The sequence below is a fragment of the Scardinius erythrophthalmus genome (genome assembly GCF_964197995.2).
Source record: "Scardinius erythrophthalmus genome assembly, chromosome: 1".
Taxonomy (NCBI): domain Eukaryota; kingdom Metazoa; phylum Chordata; class Actinopteri; order Cypriniformes; family Leuciscidae; genus Scardinius; species Scardinius erythrophthalmus.
In genome coordinates, this window is record NC_138221.1 from 16,175,017 (window position 1) to 16,202,457 (window position 27,441).

At 37.5% G+C, this 27,441-nt stretch overlaps 1 protein-coding gene across 3 annotated transcripts; it reads left to right on the forward strand.

Moving 5' to 3' along the window:
• On the forward strand, positions 1–26,561 carry LOC308689729 (uncharacterized protein). Of its 3 annotated transcripts, XR_014030047.1 has the most exons (8): positions 1–101; positions 13,920–14,177; positions 14,560–16,027; positions 20,521–20,617; positions 25,442–25,472; positions 25,553–25,615; positions 25,700–25,888; positions 25,995–26,561. XR_014030047.1 is itself a non-coding variant. In XM_081363598.1 (5 exons), the coding sequence occupies exons 2-4, from the start codon at positions 14,120–14,122 to the stop codon at positions 20,588–20,590; spliced, it is 1,596 nt and encodes a 531-aa protein (XP_081219724.1). In that variant the 5' UTR covers positions 1–101; positions 14,046–14,119; the 3' UTR covers positions 20,591–20,617; positions 20,891–21,723. The 3 variants fall into 3 exon arrangements, 1 of the variants encoding a protein (XP_081219724.1); XR_014030046.1 differs by having other exon boundaries at positions 25,442–25,615; XM_081363598.1 differs by lacking the exons at positions 25,442–25,472; positions 25,553–25,615; positions 25,700–25,888; positions 25,995–26,561 and adding an exon at positions 20,891–21,723 and having other exon boundaries at positions 14,046–14,177.
• The last annotated feature ends 880 nt before the right edge of the window (positions 26,562–27,441 follow it).

A 27,441-nucleotide genomic window follows, 5' to 3' on the forward strand; every position in this document is an offset into this window, starting at 1 on the left:
GAGTTAGTAGTGAGAGTGACCACGGGCAGCACATCGTATATTTCTGAAGTGCATAGTTGTCGTCTGTGTCGTTATCTGTGCATGTGTGCGTTCAGAGACATGTGAGTACCCTGGTGTAAATGTTTACATATGTGTATTTCGGTGCCTTAGGTTTTTTATGAGTGTTGTCTATTCTGGGATACTCATTTGAAATGCAGTATGTTAGCATAAAGTTTGCTAGCATTATGCTAATACCTAGTATTACTAGTGTTACACTACTAGTGTGTTTGTGTGTGTACTCACCTGACATTGTATAGTTATTATCGGAGTGTTTACAATGGTTGTGTAATAGAGAACTATGTTTTTGGGTTGCTGAACTGAGACCCAGCAGTAAAAGGCTGTTCTTTAATTTAATAAGGAGCTAATGTGTGTTATATTATTTGGTTATTTGATAAAAGCAGCTAAAGTTACTTGAAGGGAAAGTTGTTCTAATTAGCATTTATTAGCTTTACTTATTGCATCATGTCAGCACTGTCGTTTACTTGTATGCTGATATTTCTTTGTATTGTTCATTGTAGAACCACACATACTGTACACTCAAGAAGACAGATAATCATCTGTCAATAAATCCATTGAAGAGCATTAGAGCATTCGATTACATTCTTACCGATGCACCACAGTGGTCACCTATTCTCAACTAGCTACAGTTACAGTCCTAGCTATCAAGTCACCATTACAGACATAAGTGGTTGTTTCACCAGTGTTTGATTAAAATTATTTAAAAATCGAAATGTTATTAAGCTGCAATTTAATATAGAATATTAAACTAATTTTAAATGCATACACAGTAAATTCCGCAGTGTTACATTAACTCTTTAAGAGTAAATTTTAACACTATTTCTGAGCATATATGGTCCCATTCAATTTAGTGTTAAAATTACTCTATTAATAGTGTTGAATGTGTAGTGTTATTTTTACACTGAAAAGTGTAAGAAAATTACACTACTAGTGTAAACAATTGCACTCTATATTGTTGATTTAATTTAACACTACTGCTATTTAACACTATTTTTGCCATTTTTAACTCTTCTAAGTGTAACACATTAAATGCTCTTACCAGTGTTGGTTTGCTTTGTGCACATGCTTACAGCAATTTAATGCCCACTATATTCTTCTTTATTCTAATACAATGCAATTCTTTGATTAAATAAAACATGTATTAATTCTAATACAATGGAATTCTTTGATTAAATAAGAAATGAATACACACACATACATATAAGTAGATGTCTTTCATCATTTATTTATCAAATCATTACACAATATGGAACAACAAAAAGCTGATGATCAGCTTTATCATAACTCATCTGAATATCAAAAGCTCTATAATAGATCAAATCACAAACTTCAACAACCTGTAACTTACAGGGTTTCGTCATGGTAGCAACCTTAAATGCATTAAAATGGCTGTCAAAACAAACTGTCTCCATGTTTTGGCCAAGAAAAAACACTCTTTCATTTTGAACAATAATATCTTTGATCTGGTAAAACAAAGGTAAATCAGTATCAAATTTGACACAAACAAGAAAGTCTAAACGGTACTCAATGCCCTGGTGCTTGACCCATTTCACAGAGAGGACATTTGTATTCTCAAAATCTGTTAGATTCAGTTTGGCAGCAATGTCGGAGCCTTCTGCAAAGTCATCTAATGTTATCATCCTTCCTGGACCCATGGTTAATTTGGAAGAGCTTATCGATTCCCAACTATATGCCATAAACCTTTGGTGTTTTTTAGCTAGAGTCTTTGTGATATTTTTGAAACTTTTAAGTTTTCTTAAAATAGTTATGTTTCCCTTCGTAACGCACGCACCACATATGAATGACAGGCCCAATGTGTCTAATAGATCGAGGGTAATGTGTTAACAAATGGTGTTTTGGCAACAGAGACCTTTCTGGGAACAAAAGCTTGAATAGTCTATGATGCTCACCTATCAAATATTTCAGGTAGACTGTTAGGCCTTCAGTTAACACAGGGGAAAATACAATATTCACTATCTGTATCAACAATAAAAGAAGGGACCAATGTTCATTTCCATCTGGGACAATGTCACCAAACATGAGTGGCAGATTGCGAAGTAAACACCAACATTGAATAGCATTTATACCCAAATCATTACGATCATCATCCAATTTAATAACAGGTGGGCGGTTTTTCCTTTCTGTGTAACCATAGTTGAAATGCTGTATTCTCAACCCGATTTCTCTGGAAGTGACAAAGTTTGCCTTCAAATACTGCAAAACAAGCTTAATCTCAAGCTGACCTATTCCCTCCAAACGTGCATAACATCGACAGAGAAATTTTCAGAGGTATTAAAGTACTGTAAAGTATTCAGTAAACAATGCCGCTTTACACCACAGACATGAGATAACATAGGATTTGATTGTGCTGAATTACAATGTTGTAAATGTTCGTCTTTTGTCCTGAACTTAACTGACGAGACATCATCATAAAACACTCTTTGAAATTCTTGTTTTTCTAAAAGGCAGAAACGGCAGCAATAGGCGCAACTAAACGATTCAACCAATCCAAATATACAGTTTAAGCCAAGGTTATAACCCACAACCTGAACAATGCTACCACGCACACGGCGAGATAGAATGGGAATCTCAATACCCTCAGTCTCAAGCATCTTCAAATCTTGAACGAGTGGTCCATATGTCTTAATGTCTTGTGAGTGGAAGAGTGCACATAAGTGAATGCTTGTTAAGGAAGAGTTAAATTTTGGTGGAAAGTTTCATAATGTAAAATATATTGCCCCTAATTTGTAAATACCCTTCTTCGACCCTAATGGATTAGCCGTTTCAAAATCATCATAAAATAACTGAATTTGAAGTGCATGTTTGTCAGTGGAAAAAAGAGGGTGGTTCTTAATGTACAATCCATCATCTAAATCTGAATAAACACCATCTTTGGAGACATGGCCTGATTTCAGTAGAGAGAACACATGTGGATTACTGAAAATAGACTTTAGTGTTTCTAAAATGGGGACGTAGGAAAATTTATCAGTGACCACAACCTGATCATATGTCCCTGTACTCCTATTTTTCCTATTTTCAAACCTGGTACCTAGCACTTTATCCACAGGGTCAACAATACTCCATTTCTTTTTAAAGTACAAATCTCTTTTGGAAACTGAATTAAGTGAAGAGAAAGGGTTTTCGATTTCATTAAAGGATTGTTTAAGTTTTGAAACAGTTTCTGTATCATCAGAAGAAAGACATTTAAAAGCAACCTCCATTACTTGCGCTTGAATTTCATGGACAGCTTCTTCCATTGTATTGACAAATGAATTTACAACACATTGACCCACACCTGCCGTCTGTAACTGAGCTACAGCAGACCCACATAAATCAAAAGCTGACTGGTTTGTAATTGGTAAGTCACAGGAACTTGTACTAGGGCATGTAGCCAAATTAGTTGGCTGATCATCATCATCATCAGAATATTGCTGACTACTAACAGCACAAACAACTGTCTGCACATTATTTGGAATTTCACCGTGTACTCTGTTTAAATGTTTTCTGTACCCTGAAAAAGACCCAAATTCAAGGATACAGTCTGATTGACCACAACGAAGACGTAAATTTCTGTCAGAGCACAAACCATGGGACAATTTAAGGTGCCTAATCAGGAGATTTGAGTTGTCAAAAGTAGAGCCACAAACATAGCACAACATCTTTTTTGTATTGTTCCTCAATTGAGTAACCTTGCTCTTAGTTCTGCTACCCTAGGTGTTTCCTTGACCTGGCCGACGTCTATTTCGTAGATTGTTGTTTGGATAAAGGTGTACATATTGTGAAGTACTTTGTTGTAGGACGTACCGAACACAAAATGAATCTTGAACAGTTCATCAAAGGCGCCAACTGCACTTGCTGACATGCATGGGATGGCGTACTTGTCGAGAACAATGTAGTAGGCATGGATGGTGTTCTTCTTGGGTCCAGCTGCAAGGAGGTATGGCTGCTTGCTCTCCTGTATGGCATCCAGATGTTCTTGTACACTGTTTCCAGTCTGTAAATGAATTGTTTCACATTAATGCAGGGCTTAAAGTGCCATATCAGATGATGAAAAAGACATTCAGAACATGTTCCATTGACAGTGGAGGTTATTATCCAATGTTTCTATGACAATATCAATAGAATGGTTCAAGAGTGTTAATGAGTGTAGCCTTCTGTAAATCTGGATACAAGTGTAAATCTGGACAATGTAGTGTGATTTCAGAATGTTAAAAGTTGCATAAACTCTATTAGGAGGTGTATAAACTTAACTAGCTTAAATGAGGAAAAATTTGGAGCCGTCAGTACTTTGAGAACATCTCAATACAAGCACCATGCACTGGTAGGCAAGTGGAGAAAATATTTTGACCAACACCGATTTTGGTTAAATTTCATTGTTTGAATGCTAGAAAGAAACAACGCAACAGAAGGCAACACTTTGACATGGGCCTAATCTAAAAGGCGGCACATAGGGCTGGGCGATATATCGCATGCGATTGTTATGCGCATCTCGTCAGTAAAGCCAGTTCCTTGATTAGTAGTAAATCGCCATCACCTGCTTTCAGATCGAGCGGCATTTACAACACAGTGCCGTAGTTAACTGACAAGCTGAGCCATATCTAGGGTTGGGTATCGTTTGAATTTGAACGATTCCGATTCCAATTCCTTGTTTCGATTCCAGTTCCTAACGATTCTCGATTCCGATTCTTTTAAGAGGCAGGGTCAAAAAAGTTTAAATCAATTTTAATTCTATGAACTTTTTACTTTTTATTAACTTTACTATGAATTTCCCACAGGGCTGTTTTCAACTACAATATAAATATCAAATCTATTTTAAACAAAATTTTTTAGGACATTTTAAATGAGCTAGCTAACCAACGGTCTTTCTGAAGGAAATAGTCTGACCTTCTCCATCAACTGAAATGTAAAACAATTTGCATCACAATAAGTGTATTGTGATTCTCACTAACATTTTAGTTACTAAACTGAATGTTATTAGGTTTAGTGACAACATGTTACAATGTTTACATGGTACAATTTCTGGTAAGCTACGCTTTTTTATTATTTCAATTCAATTCAATTTTTGTGATTTGATTTAATATTGACTAATTTGGATAAATATTAGGTTGGCTACTCAAGATGGGCATTCATTTTTCTCAAGAAAAAAAAAACAACTCACCTAATGCTGTAAACATACAGAGAGCCCTATCAGCTGGCAGTATTATTTAAGGTTAAAAATAACTCAAATTAAATATAATGCGCTTTTTATTATAATAACAACTTTATTTAATGATACAAGTAATTAATATAATAAATATGTAATACAGTAGTACACGTTTAGCAAAATACTCTCTATAGCTCTTTTTTTCTTGCCAACTACGTGCTATAGCCTATGTTCATTAAATGACTTTCCTGAGGTAAATATGACATAATTGTTCTCCAGCTACGTTATTGACCTCTTCACGCTGATAAAAAAACACTGATTGATCGATATTATGTATGAGGAATATACATTTCGGTAAGTTGTAGGCTACTGTATCTTTCAACAGTGTTCGTGTTTTTTTTTTACTATTAGCTAGTAGAGATGACCGGTTCACGTGCACTAGGGATCTGTCACGTCACATTTACAAGTGCCAAAACGGTATTTATTGTTTTAATCTCGTAATAAAATTGACAGAATCTGAGAGCTGAGATTTTTTTGTATATCATAAAGTTACTGCTCTGTCTTGTCTGTCGGTCTCCGTGTCCTCTTTGCTTCGCAATTTTATTGTGCATGAGAAAATGGATTTTTTTTTTTTCGTTCGCCGGCATCGTGCACAGTTTTCAAACGGACGAGCAGAGGACGATAGAATATGGTTGCAACTTGCAAGATACCGAAGAAAAAGAAAACATCATATAAGTACGTTTTTAAGGTTTAACGTCAGGGTTGTTTGCTCTGAATAAATTTTATGAGAAGCTGTGTGAGTTAAGGCAACTCACACAGTGTCTCATAAAATGTATCGGTTCGCAGTTTAGCATAACAATCCATATACGCTTACACCTGTGCTAGTGCATTTACCATGCCGTGTACGTTACAGTTTACAAATGTTTAACTAATGTGGGGAAGGCTATAGCCAGGGCCGGTTCTAGACATTTGGAGGCCCTAGGCAAAATTCATGTTGGAGGCCCCCCACCCCCAATAAAAAACACTTGAAACAAATATGATTCCTAACCTTTTTATTTATACAACATTTAATTTTAAAAGCAGTATATTTTTACTTACACAGTACACAAGTTTGGACAAATGACTATTTTTAATGTTTTTGAAAGAAGTCTCTTATGCTCATCAAGCCTGGATTTATTTGATCAAAAATACAGAAAAATAATATAGTGAAATATTATTACAATTTAAAATAATGGTTTTCTATTTTACTATACTTTAAAATATATTTCTGTGATGCAAAGCTGAATTTAGTGTCACGTGATCCTTCAGAAAACTTTATAATATTCTGATTTATTATCAAATGTTAGAAATGGTGCTTAATATTTATTTTATAACATGTGATACTTTTTTCAGGATTTTTTGATTATTAAAAAGTTGTTTTAAAAAAGTCTTCACTATCACTTTTATATATTTAACACATCCTTGCTGAATATTCCTGTTTTTCTGTATTTTTGATCCAATAAATGCAGGCTTGAAGAGCATAATAGGAAACTTCTTTCAGAAACATTAAAAATAGTAATGGGTCCAGACTTTTTACTGGTAGCCTACTACATCAAACTTTATCTAAGGTAATCTCTTTTTTGTTTAATGAAGATGTTATTGTTCTTCTTGTTATTTTGCTGTTTTATTCAGTTTATTCACAGTTCCAGAATAGCACTTCAGTAGATGAACATGAACGTGCTTTTATAAATGTTTTCATAGCTACGTTATGGGCAGGATGTTTCCCTCCCATTTAATCAATATTGACTGCAGATATTGTCATATTATTAATATCAGTAATATGATATTATGTATTGCATTGCTACCTTAAATATGCTATACACAAATCAAGTGGAAGAGAAAGATACGATCGCTACTGAGCAGAAAAAAAATTCTAAACTAATATTCGTATAGGCTATGATGTCAGGGTATTATCTAATCATCAGCAGAATATAGAAGATAGACCCATAGATATGAGATCTTTTATTTGAAACATTTAAAAATGTTGCAGTGTGTTGGTTTTTTAACTTTGAATACAAACGTCTTGTCTTTTACTTTTGTAGCTTTTTTATTAGTCAGCTCCCAACGCGATGTTATTCATTGTACGCGCAAATTCAAAGCGTCGCGTCTGGGCACGTTAATGACGCTCGCGCTCTTTTAAACTCGTAGACTAACAAAGCGATGAATTATTTTTCCAGAAATGACGCTGATCTACAGTAGCCCACAAGTTTATATTTAAAATACATTGCAATCACTCCAAAATCGATGACCTGCATTACGAAATGTGCTTCTTTGCGTGCCTATTTAGGCTTTTGCTTCGCACTCGCAGCACCTGATGGATGCGTTCGTTGACCGCCCCTGACCGCCGCTGACGTCCCCTCGGACTTAACTGGCTGGCGCCTCGCGTTAATGTGATATAATGTAACAGTCTATGGTTTAGATAAACATCGTCACTATTTTTAGTTATTTAATAAATTTTGAAATAAATTGTAGATAGGACATTTGAACATTTATTTATTTTTATTTATTTATTTATTTTGTCCCTCTGTCTGGGCCCCATCCCGCCAATCGGGCCCTAGGCACGTGCCTAGTTTGCCTTTGCGTTAATCCGGCTCTGGCTATAGCTGTCTGTCAGTGTTCAGCGAGTTAACTTGGCAGTTTGAAATCGATTAGGTAGTTACTTCAGTTCAGAATAGGGCTAGAAATGAACAAATTGGTAACTTAGAAAGCGGTTTCTTCTTCCGGTCGGCGGACTGTGAATCGAAACTAGGAATCGAAATTTAAACTTTTGAACGATTCCGGGAAAATCGAAAAGCTAGTCCCGGTTCCAATCGATACTCGATACCCAAGCCTAGCCATATCGCATTAATTATCGCGGACGTATCGCCTGCGATAATTAATGTGATATGGCTCAGCTTGTCAGTTAACTACAGCACTGTGTTGTAAATGCCACTCCATCTGAAAGCAGGTGATGGCGATTTACTACTAATCAAGGAACTGGCTTTACTGACGAGATGCGCATAACAATCGCATGCGATATATCGCCCAGCCCTAGCGGCACATATGCATAACTGATGGCGACAAGAATCATCCACCAACCTTTAAGAACATGACAACATGTTTCTCTGCCATGGATGCAGACATCTTCCCGGGTCTTTTGCGGCCTTGTGCAACCGGTGGAATAAGGTGGAGTAAGAGAAGTATCCCTGCAAGTTCATGATCCCATGCTATATAAAAAAGAGGCACAAAGATATGATTAGCAGCTTAGTCAAACTTCAACATTTCAACTGAGAGAAAATCTTTCAATTGTTTTAAAGTATCTGACCTGCGTCATTTTCTTCATCATCATTCCCCACACTCTCTGCTGCATCAATCAGCTCCTGAAGATCTCGTGACAGATGCAAGCCCTTGCTCTGGGCTATGGTCTTGTGCTTGAACGCAGTTGGCCACTTCTCCAAAAACTTGGCAGATACCACGCCGCCAAACAGCCGAGTAAAGTCTTGTTCAATCTTGCAACACAACAAACACAAATTTTTTCCTTGAGCACAATGTTTGACATAATGAACACTTTAAATTTTGTGCTATTGACTGCATTACAGTTCTGTTTACTTGTATGAAATAGTAAAGTATAGATAAACATTGTTCAACTTACAAGTCCTTTCATGTCTTTGAAACGTGGGAACTCCAACAGAACATCTCCATATTTGTTTGGGTCTTCAATCAAACGACGCCGGTACTGAAAAGTAGCTTGCATCTTCTGCTTGACTGTAGTCTCATCAGAGCAATGCTTCATGAAAGAGATGGCGTCTTTACACTCTTCTTCAGAAAGGTCATCAGAAATGTTGGATCCTCTTCTTTCAGCTGTTGGCCCTCCACAAAATGACTGGCTTGATCGACCCTGTTTCTGTGAGCAGTTTCTCTGGATATTCTTTATTTTCCAAGACAGATACCCTTCTCCACTTTGCGGATCAAAGTAATGCTCCTTCAGAAAGAGAAACGAGTAAGTTGTAGGCCACATTTCAACTGCCTGCACTAGAGAATGATAATACACCAGGGAAAGGTATGCGTTGTTCAATTACAATAGTAACAATATAAAGTACTCAAAATGATAGTTTATCACTTAACTGCAAGTTGTTTAACAATACTTTGGAAAACATGTACCATCTTCACGACCGTACTTACATATCCTTTTTTGGAGAACGGGTCTCTGAAGCAGGGAAACAGGGCAATGATTCCTTCTGCATATCTCTCCCTGATATGCCTTGGTGGGGACGTCCTTAAAGAGATATCAAGAAGATTACAGTCATCTTCAGAATTTACCTGCAGTGCGTACATGTTTACATTAATCTGAATGCTCTTTCTTCTAATAGGTTGTTCTGTTTGCTTGTGAAATTTACCCATGCCTCTCCGTCATGTCTGCAACAAGAATTGTTATCATTTTCCTCCTTGTGCTGTCTGTCAAATATTTTGTTTTCCGGTATTCTTTGGAGATAATGTCTCCCCCTGGCTTTTTCTCCAATATGCTTTGGACCAACTGTGGAAAATGTTTAAATGTAAAGCTCATGTATGTATGAAGTTAACGCTAGACCACTATTAGTGGAGGAACTAACAGTTGACTAGTACAATTCAAATGATAAATCTTCTTTTACATAATACATTTAACTTTTCAGATTAGCTGTATCAACAGTAAGCATGTGACAGAGACTTACAGCTTTGGCATCCTCTCCAGGATGTTGTCTAGGGCATGGTGGACTTTCTATGACAATAGAGTCAGATGATCTGTTGAAACTGCTGTTGGATGGTTCTTCGCTTTCAAATTCTAGGACAAAAGTACAGTAATTTGGTCTTTAGTGTGCACTTAATCTAATCAGTAGTTAATATTACACTAAACAGAGCCACATTTACCTTGTCCATCATCATCCAACTTCAGTAAGAGGACACCAACATCTGGCTGCTTCAGTACCTCCTCAAACACATCTTCATCCAATTCTGTGCCTGTTTGGTCGAGCAATTTTGCCATATGGCAAGGAGCGTCATTAATTCCAAACTTCAGGAAAGCTGAGACCAAAAGGAAATGCAAGAATCATTATTGCAACAAGAAGACACACATACAGAAATCACTCACGAGTAATATAAATCAGCTCAATCATTTAATTCTACATGTCAGTCTGCAACCTTAAGTGCTAATTACGAACTGGGTAAAAATGTTAGCCTAAACTTGTCCATTTAGCTTTCCATCTACCCTACAAAGAGCGTTATATGTTGATGCTCCTTGCGAATTTCGTCCATTGTCGTCTAATTGACCCTTCGCCCACCTTAGTTACTGTCGCTATGTCCGACAAGCTACGCTGCTCTCACGCCACACCATGTTCTCACGCAGTGAAAAATACATAGCGGAGCAGAGAGGAGAAGACTGACAACACACAGCCGCTGACAGACAGGACAGACCAGGTTACTTTTAATATTAAACAAAGTCTCACCTTTCAAATTTGGTCATTTTTTTAAAAGAAATTGAAACGATACATACCGCTTTGTGGCTCTTAAATGTGTCTGACAGATCGCTGTAGACAGAGCATCAGTTAAAGCTGCTCGTCAACCGATCATCTCTTCCTTCTAGTTCATTTATAGCATCAAATAAACATGAATGAACATAAGGAATGTTTTAAACCGCGGAAAGGCGTCAGTACACTCCGTTTTTCAAGTTAAAATCCTCCCATGTTAATCTGCTATCTCTCCTGCCCGCTTTGTCGGACAAAATGGCGGATGGCGGATTATGATTGGTTAGATCGCCTGTCAATCAAGTTCACTGCGAAGGGTCACATTACGTGTGTGTGGACTAAATTAGCCATTCTAAAGTTGAGTAAGTCAACGTTATAACGGCCGCATTCATTGAAGAACGATACAACGTCTACGTTTAAGAAATGAATCAATTAACGTTACTCGGAACCGTGCCTACACACAACATTAAGTATGCGCATCAAGGATTTATAGTTAAACACATAACGTTAACGTTACCATCATTCAGAAAAATTCTAAGCTTCGGCTCTGTAACACGAACAAACTTTTGTTCAGTCTTGAATCTGACTTTTATCAGCATCCTCTTGGGTTAGTCCTGTAGAGCAAATCAAATGATACACAATTAGGCAATGTGTTTGTAAGCCTATATGCCTCACATTGACCTTACGTGACATCTTGCAACCATGATTGGTTTAAAAAATGGTTTACTTTAACGTTATCAACGGACATCTCATTATTTCGGCAGCCCGTTTGCTTTAGAAATAAGTTCCGTCACACTAAAGAGTATAGAAAGTTAATAACGTTTGCTAACATTCGCGCCTAAAATAGGTGCTAGTTAACGTTATCATGGACTAGCCAAGCTGCTTGCTAACTATTTTAAGCGCGAACAAAACTTAAGAACTAAATTAGTAACAACGTAATCCAACCTATGTCATTTTTTAAAATAAATCATGCCTTGTGGTCAATTTTCCAAACAACAATTGGCTTACACAAAATATTTTCATCAAACTCACCGTAAATCCCGTGCGACTGTAACTCCGTGGCAGACAGAAAATCCAACAGGAAAATTTGAAATCAGTAGAGTCGCGCGAACGCGCGCAGAGCCGTTGGCCGTTTTTGGAGGCGTGGTTACCAACATACTTTCTTCAGAGCAAAGTGGTTGGTACACTGATGATCGACTCTTACTCTTTGGGTTATTTTACACTTGCATGATTAAAAGAAACTCTTTAAGTGCATATGTAATTTTACACTCCAAATTTTACACTGCTGATTTTACTGTGTAGCAATGCTTTATTAAAGGAAAAGAGGCTGCTAAATGTTTTACAATGAGCCTATAATGAGCCATATGAGACATTAAATCAATACTAATAAATATGAATAGTGTTTTACTCTGGGAACAATAGTGCTTTGTGGTGATCTTTATCTGATCATTTTCATAAAATGTTATTTTAATGACTACTTTTTAGAAAACCACTTTTATGATCCCAGACTAAGGTTACAATTTACATTTCTGGATTGTTTTGAAAGAGTAATAGAAAGTGATGTGTTTATTTCAAAGTGAATTTATTTTTTTCAGATTACATGATTTGTCAGTGTATTTTACAGTTCTTTAAAGTAGGAAATGCAGAATTGGTGTTCATATTTTACTCTCTTAGTGTGTTGATGTTGTAACTCTGTGTCGGTGTTGCGAGAGGCAACACTCTTGAAAGTGTCGAACTAACACTTTGAGGGTTGTTCCCATATTTACACTTTTAAAGTGTTGAAATTAAGTATATTGGTGTTGATTTACGGATTTTACTGTGTAGTGATTAATGTTGTTATTATAAGATCAAACTATATATTTAGATTAATTTGGACATAATGCTGCTGTAATTATTTAGGCTATCTGTAGTGGTTGAGGAAGATGAGTGTCATTGTTTTGTGTTATTGATATTTTATCCATGTCATAGTGTGAGAAATAACAGTATTGACTTTCAATAGATCAGTTTGTGCTTTTATCATGTATCCTGGCTCGAATAATGTGTTTCTAACAGCAAACACTCAGAATAAAGTGAGATGATCTGCTGATGATCCTGAATGGCTTGTGGAATGAGTGTTGATAGTCTGAGGCTCATCAATATTAACAGATCTGCTGAAAACACTCTTTATTTCATGACAATAGTTCCTGTTTTCACCTCATTTATTATGCTGATGTCTTCAGATCTCCTGTACTGACACTTAAAGCTCATTTCATTGAATGGAAGTCAGTGGAAGGAAAAGTCTAGTGCGAACGGCCATTAATAATTCAAAACGTTTTTAGTAAAATAAATATCAATCTCAAAGTTGGTGTCAAAATATGGCAACAATGGGATTCGTGAGATTCAGGCCACATTTACACATAGCCGGGTATTTAGAGAAACGAATATCTCCCCCCCCCCCCCCCCCCCCCCGTTTTCAAAAATAACATTGTGCACACAACATCGTTTTCAAAAAAGTTGTCGTTTACATCAACCCGCATAAATGCGCAGAAGAGCAACATCATGACTATGACAAACCTATGGGTGGCAGTGTAGGGAGAAGGATAAAGCCATGCAGAATCCTCAAAATCGACAACAACGAATAGCACAAGCGACTTCCTGTTCCTTTCAAAACAACAGAGCGAGGTTCGTTTGTGTGGGCAGACAGCGAAGCAAATGCAAACAGGCCAAAAGCGTTTGCACAAAAGTAAAAATGAGTACCACCTTAACAGCATCCATGATCAAACAGTAGCCAAACAAACTCTAAACATAGGGCGCTCACATGACGTAAGCGTTTTCTGGCGCATAATGTGACGTTTGAGAACCTAAAACCCCGTTTCTCCCAGTTGACACATAACCGGCGTTTTCAGAAATCTCCACTTTGGCCGGAGTTTTTAGAAATAATCGTTTTCTGGGATAAAAACGGCGTTTTCGTGTAAATGACAGGCCAAAACGCAGGGAAATATCTGCGTTTTCCCATTGTGTAAACGGGGCCTCAGATTCGATAATGTTTTAAAAATAATAATTGGAAGATAAATTTACCTCATACAAGGAAAGTTTCAAGGACATATAATCAATTTATAAAAATGCATTCTGCAAATGATCATATTATTTTAGAAGTGCCATTTACTTGTTGCACAGAAGTGTCATTTAGTATAAAAACAAACTCAGTAACTGATATATTTTAGATTTTGGGCAGATCAGCTCCTCCCATGCCAATTGCATCATCAATGAAGCTCCTCCCACACCAGTCACATGGTCAGTGAAGCTCCTCCCACTGTAATTCTCCAATAAATGCTGTAAATTCCCATCAGCTACAAGTGAAGACGAGCATCAGGAAGAGCTGAAATCTGCAAAGACTGAGTTTATTAAAGAGGACAGTGAGAACATGAGTGATCCAGAACCCTGCAGAATGAAACACACTGAAGATCCTGAAGAACAAAGAGGTTGGTGTTTATTCTTCATTCATTCATGATGCTGAAGAACATTCATGTTAGAAACATTCAAGCACTTCATCACATTTAGATAAACAGTTCAACTATGAAATGGTACAGAAGGTTCTGGGTTTTCTTCAACAAATGTTCAGTAAAGGGAGGTTTGAGAAATTTTTATATTGATTATCAACATCAGATCAAGCTAAATACTATTTTAACTGATAAATAATCAATTTATAAAAAGGCATCAAATTATCATAATATTTTATAACTGTTGTCTACTTTCTACTATTACTTTAGGGCTCACTTTCATGTCCTTTCAATTTATATTTCTTTCAATCAATTATTTTGATGTACTGAAAATTTTATTTAATACATTTTTCTTTCATGTCAGACCTGATGGAAGTGAAGGAGGAGAGAGAAGAACTGAGTGAAGTGAAGGAGGAGAGTGAAGAACTGAGTGAAGTGAAGGAGGAGAGTGAAGAACTGAGTGAAGTGAAGGAGGAGAGTGAAGAACTGAGTGAAGTGAAGGAGGAGAGAGAAGAACTGAGTGAAGTGGAGGAGGAGAGTGAAGAACTGAGTGAAGTGAAGGAGGAGAGAGAAGAACTGAGTGAAGTGAAGGAGGAACATCATGTCCAACCTGGAGAAAAACCTTTGAGTCGCTCAAAGACTAAAAAGACATTTTTAAAGAAAAGAAGAGCCAAGAAATCTTTCACCTGCACTCAGTGTGGAAAGAGTTTCACAGCCAAACAAAGTCTTGAGATTCACATGAGAGTTCACACTGGAGAAAAGCCGTTTACATGTGATCAGTGCAGCAAAACATTTCTTAGGGCATCAGACCTGAAGAGACACCTGACAGTTCATATGAAGGAGAAGCCACATTCATGTTCTGTGTGTGGAAAGAGTTTTTCAGGGCTGCAATATTTACTTGCACATCAGAAAATACACACTGGTGTGAGAGAGTACATGTGCTTTGAGTGTGAAAAGACTTTTACTACAGCGGACAGTTTAAAACTGCACCAGAGAATTCACACTGGAGAAAAACCTTACAAGTGTTCACACTGTGACAAGAGATTCAGTCGATCATCACATCTGAAAACACATGAGAAGATCCACACTGGAGAGAAGCCGAACACGTGTGATAAATGTGGAAAGAGTTTCTCTATTAAAAGTGTCCTGAAGATACACATGAGGATCCACACTGGAGAGAAACCATTTAAGTGTGATAAATGTGGGAAAGATTTCAGTCAATCTTCACACCTTAAAGGACACATGAGGATCCACACCGGAGATAAGCCGTTCTCATGTGATCAATGCGGCAAAACATTTGTCTGGGCATCACACCTGAAGTCACACCTGATAGTTCATACGAAGGAGAAGCCGCATTCATGTTCTGTGTGTGGAAAGAGTTTTTCACTGCTGCAATATTTACATGCACATCAGAAAATCCACACTGGTGTGAGAGAGTACATGTGCTTTGAGTGTGAGAAGACTTTTATTACAGCGAGCGATTTAAAACTGCACCAGAGAATTCACACTGGAGAAAAACCTTACAAGTGTTCACACTGTGACAAGAGATTCAGTCAGTTAGCAAATCTGAAAACACATGAGAGGATCCACAGCAGAGAGAAGCCGTTTAAGTGTGTTAAATGTGGGAAAGATTTCAGTCAATCTTCACACCTTAAAGGACACATGAGGATCCACACTGGAGAGAAGCCGCACACGTGTGATCAGTGTGGAAAGAGTTTCTCTATTAAAACTCACCTGAAGCGACACATGAAGATCCATGCAGTGGATAAACCACATCATCACAGTCTGAAATCACCAGAGATGGGACCAAGTCACACATGTGCAAGTCTCAAGTAAGTCTCAAGTCTTAACCTTCAAGTCTCAAGTAAGTCCCAAGTATTTTTTTCTTGGGCAAGTCAAGTCAAGTCAAGTCAAGTCACAGGCTATGTCAAGTCAAGTCAAGTCAAGTCCTGTAGTAGGTCAAGTCAAGTCCAAGTCAAGTCACCTTATTATTGTAATTTTACCTGCAGAATCTGATCTTAATAAAGTGAAAAGACCAGATATGGGTAACTGTCAATAAATTACAATAATTTGGAGTTGCATTGTAAATACTCATAAAATACATCATGGAATCAAACAAAATTGTAACTTCATAAAATTATTTATTTTTCACTTCTGCCAACAGTGTTTAAAATGAAACAAAGTTTAATGTTGTATGTAAACTGTGTTTACAATAAGTGTATTGTGATTGTCAAAACATTTTAGTAACTAAACTGAATTGTATTCGGTTTAGTGACAACATGTTACAATGTTTACATGGTACAATTTCTGGTAAGCTACGCTTTTTTATTATTTCAATTCAATTATTGTGATCTGATTTAATATTGACTCATTTGGATAAATATTAGGTAGGCTACACAAGATAGGCATTCATTTTTCTCAAGAAAAAAACAACTTACCTAATGCTGTAAACATACAGAGAGATATAATGCGTTTTTTATTATAATAACAACTTTATTTAATGATAAGTAAAAATATAATAAATATGTAATAGTAGGCTACACATATTTAGCAAAATACTTTTTTCTAGCCAACTAACGTTCTATAGCCATATTATGGTCATCAAATGGCTTTCCTGAGGTAAATGTTATGTGACATAATTGTTCTCCAGCTGTTTTATTGACCCATTTGTTTGATTGATTTGTCGATATTATGTATGAGGAATATACATTTCGGTAAGTTGTAGGCCTACTGTATCTTTCAACATTGTTCATTCGTGTTTGTTTACTAGCTAGAGATGATCGGTTCACCTGCCGCTAGGGATCTGTCGCGTCACATTTACAAGCGCCAAAACGGTATTTATTGTTTGAATTTCGTAATAAAAGTGACATAATCTGAGAGCTGAGATTTTTTTTATATCATATACATAACCTGCTCTTGGCGTCGCGATTTTTCTGTGCGTGAGAAAATGAATGTGTGGCGACGTGAGAGCATGTGAAAAGTGTCGCGTGTCTCACGGTGACCGAGTGGGTGAGTTGGCAGCTCTGTCTGGCTATCCGCGATGTTAATGTTGCATGTCTTGCAAAGCGCTGTTCATCTTTTGCCATCTTGTGAATAATTCTTGAAGCCGAAAGCGATGACCCTCGGAGTCAGTACCCCTCCGGCTGACATGTTGATGTGATATCTGATCTAAGTGGGTGTGGTGTGCAAGGTACGAGAGGGCGCGACTGATGATAGTGTCGTGATCCAGTCATGACAACGCTATTCTCAGCCTGCGCTCCAGCTGGGTAATCAACTTTATTTTTTTAAATAATTTATATATTTTATATTCAAACTGAAAACATGATGTGATTAATACTCAAGTCATTCAAGTCATCGTGTCTCAAGTCAAGTCAAGTCCCGAGTCTTTAACTTCCAAGTCCGAGTCAAGTCTCAAGTATTTAATTTTTTGTCAAGTCAAGTCACAAGTCATAAAAATAGCGACTCGAGTCGACTCGAGTCCAAGTCACCAAGTCACAAGTCCCCATGTCTGGAAATCACAGTAAGTAGTTTATGTTCATGTGCTGAGCAACAAAGTCTCTTCTGTGTAAGTTAGACACACATCACTCTATAGCCAAATCTCTCCTCTCCACCTATAGCCGGTGTGTGGTGAGCACAGGACAATTTGTTGATTGATTGATATCTATTAACTTGCGCTCTCTGACAGTAGGTGGCGCTCATGTAAAAGCAGAAATAAAGCACTATACAGGGCTCTAGACTGCAAGTAAATGGAAAGTCATTATAATCCATTATAAAGCTTGGAAGATCCAGGACATTTTTTAATATAACTCTGATAGTATTTGTCTGAAAGAAGAATGTCATACACACCTCGGATGACTTGAGAGTGAGTAAATCATGGGCACTGACTTGGAAACCAGGAGAAACATTGTGCCTTGAGCAAACAAGTTCATGAAGTTTTAAGTAATAAGGCTTTTAAGTCCACAAATCACCAATATTCCCTGTGGATTTAAAGGGCACCTATTATGCCCCTTTTCACAAGATGTAAAATTAGTCTCTGATGTCCCCAGAGTGTGTATGTGAAGTTTTCGATCAAAATACCCCACAGATAATTTTTTACAGCATGTTTAAATTGTCATTTTTTGGGGGCTGAGAAAAACGCACTGTTTTAGTGTGTCTCAATCGCTTTAGGAGACGTTCTACAGCTGCTCCAGCATTGAAACAATGGTGGACTCACCGGACTGTGTTTAGCTCACTCAAGGCGGGGCTACGCTCAAACTTCAGTGTCAATCAAAAGTCGTGGGCGGGGCTTGTTCAATTCTACGTCACATTGCATAGTTTTTAAGAACAGCTTGTTCTGAGACAGTACATGATTTTTGGGGATTAAAAAAAAAAAACTGGTTGGATTTTTATCATTATAGGGTGGTTGTGTACACACACTGCCAGCACACATTTATGTTCAAACACCATGTAAAAGTGAATTTTGCATAAAAGGTGCCCTTTAATGTAGTAATGCTATATATATATATATATATATATATATATATATATATATATATATATATATATATATATATATATATGCATTGTCAGAGAAGTAAACAAAACAACGAATACATCATCGCAATTACCAAGTCCATCTCTTATGGCATGTTATTAGAATTATTGATAATGTTTCAGAACCCATCTCTGTTTATATGACACATTAGTTACAGTTTCTGTTTTCATAGACGTTAAATGTAGGTTTTAAATCCTTCATGTTAATCTTCTATGAACAATGTAGATTAATGTAGAATAAACAAATGTATATTTTAGTCAGAATTATTGCTCTTCATCAACTTGAGGTCCTGAAGCTCGTTCTGTAAAGTTGAACAGAGACTCACTCGCTCTCGGGACAAGCATTTAAGGAAAATGGAAATACACACATGATTTTCTAACATTTGCTGATAAGGATATAACCATTAAATATAAGAATGTGCTACAAAAGTCATTGAAATTACAATCATTTATTTCAATCTCTGCATTTAATAAAACTACTAGTGAGTGTTTTTATCACAGCTTGTAAATGTTTTAAATTAATGTGTATGTGTGTGTTTTGTAATGTATGATTTAATTTCTGTCAAGCTGTTGGTGAAAATAAGAGCTTGTTCTTCAGTGATATTCCTGGTTAAATAAAGTTTAATAAGGCTGCATTTACGCTGCATTTACACTGCAAGTCTTGATGCCCAATTCCGATTTGCTGACTATATCCGATTTTTTTGACGACCCGCTTACATCATCTTTTAAAAGTGACCCGTATCCGATATTTGCATTTACACTATAGGACTACACTGCCAAAACAACCAAATGTAGACGTTCTGACCCGGAAAATTAAGTAAAACAGCTCAATGTGCAATGGATGCAGAAGCAGAAACAATTATTATAGTGATGCGCGGATCGTGGTCATATCCGCGGGGGCTCTGTGGATAATCCGCGGATCGGGCGGGTTAAGTAGGCTAATAAAAATAACATTCTGATTAATTTCCGGTGGGTCGCGGGTGGATATGATAAATCATTATTAACGAAAATATTAACTACATTCTCTAAAATATGAGTATGTTCCATTCCATTTTAAGTTTCAAGGGAGTAAAGCCTGATTATGCCATTAAGAAAATTTCGTTTTAAAGAAATGTTCATTTAAAAGCAGCGCTCATTAACGCGCACAACCGTCGCCTCAAGTCCGCTGTTGAAGGTGATGATCATCCATTTATCCTCACGCGTAACACATACGAATACATAATTTGACCATCGGGTACGGATACTTACTCGCATTTACTGGGGAATATCCGATTTGTCTGCTTACATGGCAGACGCAAATGCACGTATCCGATTCATATCCGATTTATTACCACATCTGAGAAAATAGGAATCCATGCGTTTTTTTCCTGCTTACACGTTCACCAGTCATATCCGATTTGTGCCACATGAGAGGAAAAAATCTGAATTGGGTCACTTGAACCATGCAGTGTAAATGGGGCCTATAAGTTACACAAAGGGAACACCACATCAGAGTAAACAACACATGCATCTGAACGACGTGTTAAACTGTATGTTTATGAGTTTATTTGAAGTGCTGAATATGAAGCATTTTCATGTTTAGGAAAACTTGGCTTGTGTTGTTTCAGCACTAGATGATTTATGTTAGTTTTGTTTGTTGTGTTGTTGTGGCTTCGACAAAACCTGATAATCTTAAATTACATGATCAAGGTCACTAGATTTTCAACATGTGATTAGCTTTAGTACTTAGTCTGAAATATTGATTATTCCTCTCTCATCATGTCTGTTAGAAATGAAACTTGTTTTTTTTTAGCAGAACTGCCAGAAAGCATCTGGAAGGAGAGGACGGAGAGAACGCCAGTGATCCAGAACCTGCAGAATGAAACATCATGATACTGAAGAACAAAGAGGTTGGTGTTTATTCTTGATTCCTCATTCATTCTTCATGATGAAGAACATGCTGATGCTCACCAGATTTACATTGTTTCATGACAAAACTAGTGATTTATAACACAAATCATCTTCATGACATTAAAATAGATCATAATCGTGACAGTTGTTGACCAGATTTGATGAGATTAAAATGACTGTTGAACTCATCAGTGATCTTGACTTTGAGCTTCACTTTTCATTTCACGTTTGTCTCTCATTTGAAATCTCACTTGATTTAATGTTTCTTTTAGACCTGATGGGCATGAACGAGAAAGGAAAAATGTGTGTATAGCTCCCTGAACATGAAAGATTTTTTCCAGTGTAATTTTTCTGGTGCTCTTCTTCTGAATGAGAAGGCAGAAGTGATTTCAGAACGAAGGCCCGAGTGAAACTCATCCCGCATTGATCACATGTGTAAAGTTTCTCTCCGCTGTGGATCCTCATGTGAACCTTCAGACTTGCTTGAAGAAGGAGAGCTGAAGGCCGTAACACTTTGAACAGAGACATGAATCTGATAATAATTTGAACTCATTCATTGTTTTTCAGAGATCAGTCTCATTAGTTTTAATTTTTTACTTTTTTTTGTACTTCAAGTTATGATTGATTAAACTCATTATAATTTTATCAACAGCTTGTTGTTTTTGTCCAATTTTATTTTCTGCTGATTCTTCTTGTTTCAGGAATAATTCCATCATTTTCAGTTCTGAAAGCCAAATATTACGTTTGCTTCAGAGGCTCCCATCAAACACAGAGAACGTTCCCCTAACGTTAGTTTTTGGTTCCTGTCTTTTTATTGTTTTGGGAACTAAATAATATTATTATAGGAATGCTCTTTTTATTTTTTTGCAACAATAATATAATGTTCCCAGAAGGTTACAGGATAGTTATTTTTAACAACATAGATATTTTTTATATTAACATAGAAACAGTTACCAAATACAGAACATTCCCCAATGGTTATTGTTTATATAAATATGTAAACTAACTTTACAATTTAAAACGATGCAGATGTTTTTGTATAATGACCTGTACAGAGCTCTGAAACTAGTTTATGCAGCATTTAATAAAATTTAGCAATTAAATTAATCCAAACGTATTACATTGTGAATGTGAAAAGCACAGAAATCATAAATTCTTGGGTTTGTTTATATCTTCATTTACTGCTCCTCTGCTCTGCACACGCTTCTCCAACACGTGTTGTTGTACACAGTGCAGTGTTTCCGGGATCTACGTCAGAACTCTGCCTCGTTATTGGCCAGTTCTCCGTTAGAATCACACGCATTGGCCAACACTGGTCATGTGAGCAGCACAACGAATGCTGAGTCTGCGTTCTTAAACAGCGTTGGAGAATGACAGGGAAGAGAAGAATTTGATGAATAAAGTAGTTTATTTTGTTTTGTTTAGTTTTTGCGCACACAAAATATTATAGTCGCTTCATAAACCACAGTCTGGAAGTTTTGCAGGAAGTTTTGCTCTTTGTCGACGTCTCTGTTTGAAATCTGCAATTGCAGTTATTTTCAGAATTATCTTTACATGCGTTGTGCATCAGCATGGCTCCTCAGCACGGATGAATAATGTATTGAGGTGTATGTGTGGGCTGTCAGTCAATGCACCAGTGTGGATATTCACTGTACTTCAGAAATACAGATATGACCTCCAGGAATTATTTCCAAAATAAGAAGGAAAATGTTAGCCTGGCAAGCCAGACCTACATCAAGATGTTAGGTCTGGCAACTCACCAGTTGCCAGACCTAACTCACCAGCGTCAGCGCAACCAACGATTCACCTCATGTGCAAATAATGGAGAATATTAAAAGAAAAATAGCAGCAGCGAACGTGTCTTCAGCGCAGCGGGAAGAGTGGTAGAAGAGAGGACTGGGTTAAAACCTTCCACTGTGGATGCTATTCTTTTACTCCACGATGCTCTGTAAGAGACTGTTCTAACTTTTAGTTTTATTGGACTTTATTTTCGTTTAACTGTTGGAAACTACTGGAAAAAAAGAATGGCCATGTTCTGTGGTGCATTTTTTAGGTAAGATAACCTGCGAGTTTGTTTTTGATTTATTTAATTTAATTTGTTTAGATTGTAGGCTATTGCTCATTTCGTTTGCGAACGCTGTCGCGAGCAGCCAGTATTTCAAAAAAATGTTGTTTTACTCACTGTGGTTTAATAAATAAACATTAAACTTAACTGTCTGTGTGATATGCTTGAAGTGTTTTATATTTATGGATTTTATTGTAGCCAAGTAAAGTATTAGCGTTGATTTGAGAGGCTAAATTGATCAAACATGTTTTACTCGCTGTCAGCTCGGCTGCTTGGTCGTCATTTTAAAAAAAATGCTCAAAACATTTGTCTTAATTAACTTAATAAAGAAATGAAAATAAAATAAACATAACTAACAAAACTGACCTATTGTAACGGCTGCAAATGGGGCAGGCTGCCGATGTAGGGCTCTAGGTTATTATCTGAAATCATATCATTAACAATGAGTGCTTTTGAAGTAAGCGATCGAATATTCAGCAAACCAAGCTTTATCATTTGCTCATATGTATTACAGCTGTTTTTTATTTGTTGAACATCAATTACATTTTTAACCTTAGATGGGTTTAAACGTTTTTTTTTTTGGATTTCCAAATTCGGGGAACAGACACAGTCTCTATATGATGATAGCTAGGTGAAAGAGGCTCTATGTGATAGGATTTATCTGACCTTGGTGACGCGAGGCCGCTAGCAGACAGTCGGTTAAGCCAGTCTGTCTGCTTCCTGACCTGAGCCCCAGATTGTCATGTTTGAGCTCTAAGACTATGAGCCATATTACTAGAGAGAAGAGCAGCACCATCCCAGGAGGGATGAATACCATCTCTTTTCAACAGGTCAGGTTTGCCCCAAAAACTTTTCCAATTGTCTATGAATTCTATATTATTAAGCGGACACCACTTAGACAGCCAACCGTTAAGCGAACACAATCTACTAACTTTCTCATCACTGCTGCGAACAGGAAGGGGGCCAGAGCAAATTACAGTGCTTGACATCGTACTTGCAAGTTCACACACCTCTTTAATATTAATTTTGGTGATCTCCGACTGGCGGAGTCGGACATCATTTGTGCCAACGTGGATAATGATCTTAGAGAATTTACGATTAGCATTAGCCAGCACTTTTAAATTTGCTTTGATGTCAGGCGCTCTGGCTCCCGGCAAACATGTGACTATGGTCGCTGGTGTCTCTATTTTCACGTTCCGTGTGATCGAATCACCAATAACTAGGGCACAATCAACAGAATTCTCAGTGGGTGTTTCACTGAGTGGGGCAAATCGATTTGTTATGGTAATCGGAATGGAAGAGTGTTTTTTTTAAACCGCGACTAGAGCGATCCCTCACTGTCACCCATTTGCCTAGCTGCTCAGGCACTACTTCAGCTGGAACCGCACCATGTAAAGAGTTCACTATGCTAGGCGCATCCAAAATAGTATCTAAAGCTCTAGCACTCTTACTATCCTCAATTAAAGTTTGGATGCGTGACTCTAGTTCTGAAATCTTCTCTGTCAGCCTAACTGACTCCTTGCATTTATCACATATAAATCCTACACTGCCTACAGAGAAGGCTATGCTAAACATGTGACATAAAGTGCAGGTGACAATAACAGGACAAGACATTATTCACCTGAGCGCGGGCGTGCGAGAGAAAAAAAAAATAGCTGAGCGCACGGGTGGCGCGTTAACAGGCTAGCAGTAGCGAATTACTAGCGTGTTGTGCTAGTAGTAACGGAAGCTAGCGAAGTCAGGTTAATCTGAGATGTTGGGTAAGCTGTATTTAGTATAAACAACTACAAATTGTAGTAAATGATGGTTCAAAACAAAGAAATACGAGGCTAAGACGGAGCTTACATCACCGAAGCAAACAAACTCACAGCAGGCAGAGAGGCAGACAGGAGTCAGTCCACAGTGTCTCTCAGGACATGAACCACCTCCATTCGATGTGCATACCTACACAGATACATGTGCACATATCTGAGTGTATACACTCAGGGGCTATTTACACCTGGCCACTTCATGCGTTTTCTCAGATCGGATAGCTATCTGATTTATCAAAACGATTCCATTTACACCAGGTCACATAAATGTGTTTTTGCGAAACGGATTTAAATCCGATCTTCAATTCCCGCGCTATATGCAGATTTAATGGAGTGCACGTCACGAAAGCAATATATATGAGCTGCATTTTTTTGATCATCAGCTAAAATTTAAAAATCAAAGACCGCAATAAGAGCGAGCAGCAACAGCCCTGATAAGATCATTTCGTTTCTTTAATTTTAATGATGATGATTGTGTGTTAGCATCTGCGACTTACTTTCACTTTGATTTGCGATAGTTTGCACGTTGGATTAATGAATAGATGCTCTGCTTCTCATCTGCGGTGACGCGCGTGTTCCAGTAGCGTCGTCATATCTGGCTATAACATTACATATAGCCTATAACACGCTCTCACACGTTTATTTTTTACCATTTTTGGGAGGAGTACAATTTACATATGTGGTTTCAACAACCAGATACATTTACACTTGTCCAGTTTCGTCAGGAATGTGGCCCAGAGCTCCTCCTGAAGTGGTTTGAGCGATCGGATTCAAATCCGTCTCGAATGCGTTTCGGAGGGCATTTACACCTGGTCTTTTCACGATCGGATAGCTATCCGATCTGAGAAAACGCATGAAGTGGACAGGTGTAAACAGCCCCTCAGTTACATCTTGTCAGTCACAGTCATTTCATGATTAACATTTCCTTTTAAATTTTATTTCAACAGGTGTAGACTGGGCATGTCAACCAGCCAGGATGTGAGTAGGGCGGTTGGGGTGGACGCCAAACTTTTATCAGCACACCAACAGGACTTAATAAATTTATATTTGACTCGTAGCGCCGGTGCGGTCCTTGATGAGGACTTGGTGGAGGCAGCCGAGCTCTTATCCTCTATGGCTGGGTATGTCTCTTCATTCATCAAGGACATAACACAAACTATTTGTACATTATATTACTATAAATGTTGTATTTCTCACTTATACAGGACTTGTTCGGACGAGGGGACAGCAGCAGTTGCTGAAACCAGCACCCGGCGGTCTTTCTGCCAGTTTTTGGAGGCGTTTCCTGTCTCACTGCAGGGCCAGCCTCCATCTAAGAGGCAGCGCAGTGAATCTGGCTTTTCTGGAGACAGAGCGTTCTATGATAAGTGGCAGCTTTCACAATATACTCAAAAGTAAGTCTCCAAATCTATCAATACAGCATTGGCACCCATTAATTCTACATTGATTCACTGTGACAAATGCCTTGCATGAGTAAAGTCTTGTCATTCTGTCTTTCAGGTTATTTCAGTCTGCGGAGGCCTATACCTGCAAAAGTGGCAAGGGTGATTGGTCAGGAGGGGTGGACGACCAATTGCCCCAAAGCAGAGGAGGTAGTCAAGATGTGGAAGCCGTCCACCAAGCAGGAGGTCGAAACCTTCTGGGCGCCGCATGCAGTCAATCTATTCTACATCGCTTACCGATCAAAAATTTTCAATGCAGGAAAATCCCTGTAATGGACGTTAACATTAGAGCTGGCCTGTTAGGTTACGTTACAAGGCTCGCAAACGTTGGCTGCGCTGTTTCTTACCTTGCTCTACATTGACTTTACTAGTTCCAGCTTTAAAAAAACCACCTTTAAAAAAAAAAATTGCGTAGAAAATCTCTAAAGCCTCTATTTTCTTCTTCTCTTCTTTTTTTTTCTTTCCTTTTCTGAGCACCGGACTTGTGCTGACCGGACATTGAGCATACTGAACTTCAAATCAAATGACATCAAATTTTGATCAGTGGCCAAACCATTTTTGTGTTGGGGGTGGGGGGTTTAATGACAATTGGGAAGAAAACAAATAAAAAGCTTTTATGTAACTCAAAATATTACATATTTTTTCCACAAATAGGCCTATTTTATTTATTTTTTTATATATTTTTTTATTATTTCATAATTTAATGAGGGCCCAGTTCTGCCCCACAGAACATTTCAGAGGCAACATTGAATTACAGTAAGTTACCTGTGAAGGGGGTGGATTGGAATCCACTGCTGCTTCAATGTATATGTAATGAGTGATTGTAATCAAGGTATTCATTTTTTTTTTTTTTTTCTAAATATCGAATGAGTTGAATGACTTCTCTGGAGATTTTACTTTGTTATAGAAGTTACCAGTGTGATTACTGAAATGTTCTTTTCATGTACTCTTTAATGTCAATATTTGATATCTGGATGCAGTAACAGTGCTTGCTTATTTAAGCCGGCTTCCAGAAATGCACAACCCAATAACACAAGAGTTGTGGACTCATTTGATTATCTTTAGGATCTTTTCTGTGACATTTTTGGAGCTTAACAGAATATTTATCCATTTTTACATAAATTGTTGCATTGAATTGAACTAGATGAGTGTACATAAGAATGGTTTCATGAATGATTTACACATTTTTTTCTGCTTGTTTCATGCAGAGAAAGCGAACGGTGACTGCGGTTGCATTATGCCTGAGATCTGCTTTGGGTTCCACAGACAGAAAGTCAAACAGGTCTGGAATGTCACAAGGCTGAGGAAATTATTTTAAGTTCACAACTATCACTTTATTAACATTACTAAAAGTAAATTTTGTTCTTTACAGGGATCTCGGTAAGCTGAAATACAAGTTTGAACAAGAATAAAAATCACTGAAGTGCCGGACCATCCACCAGAAAAGAGGAAAAACAAACGGAAAATGAAGCTGATGCATCTTTTCACTTTTCTAACTCATTAAG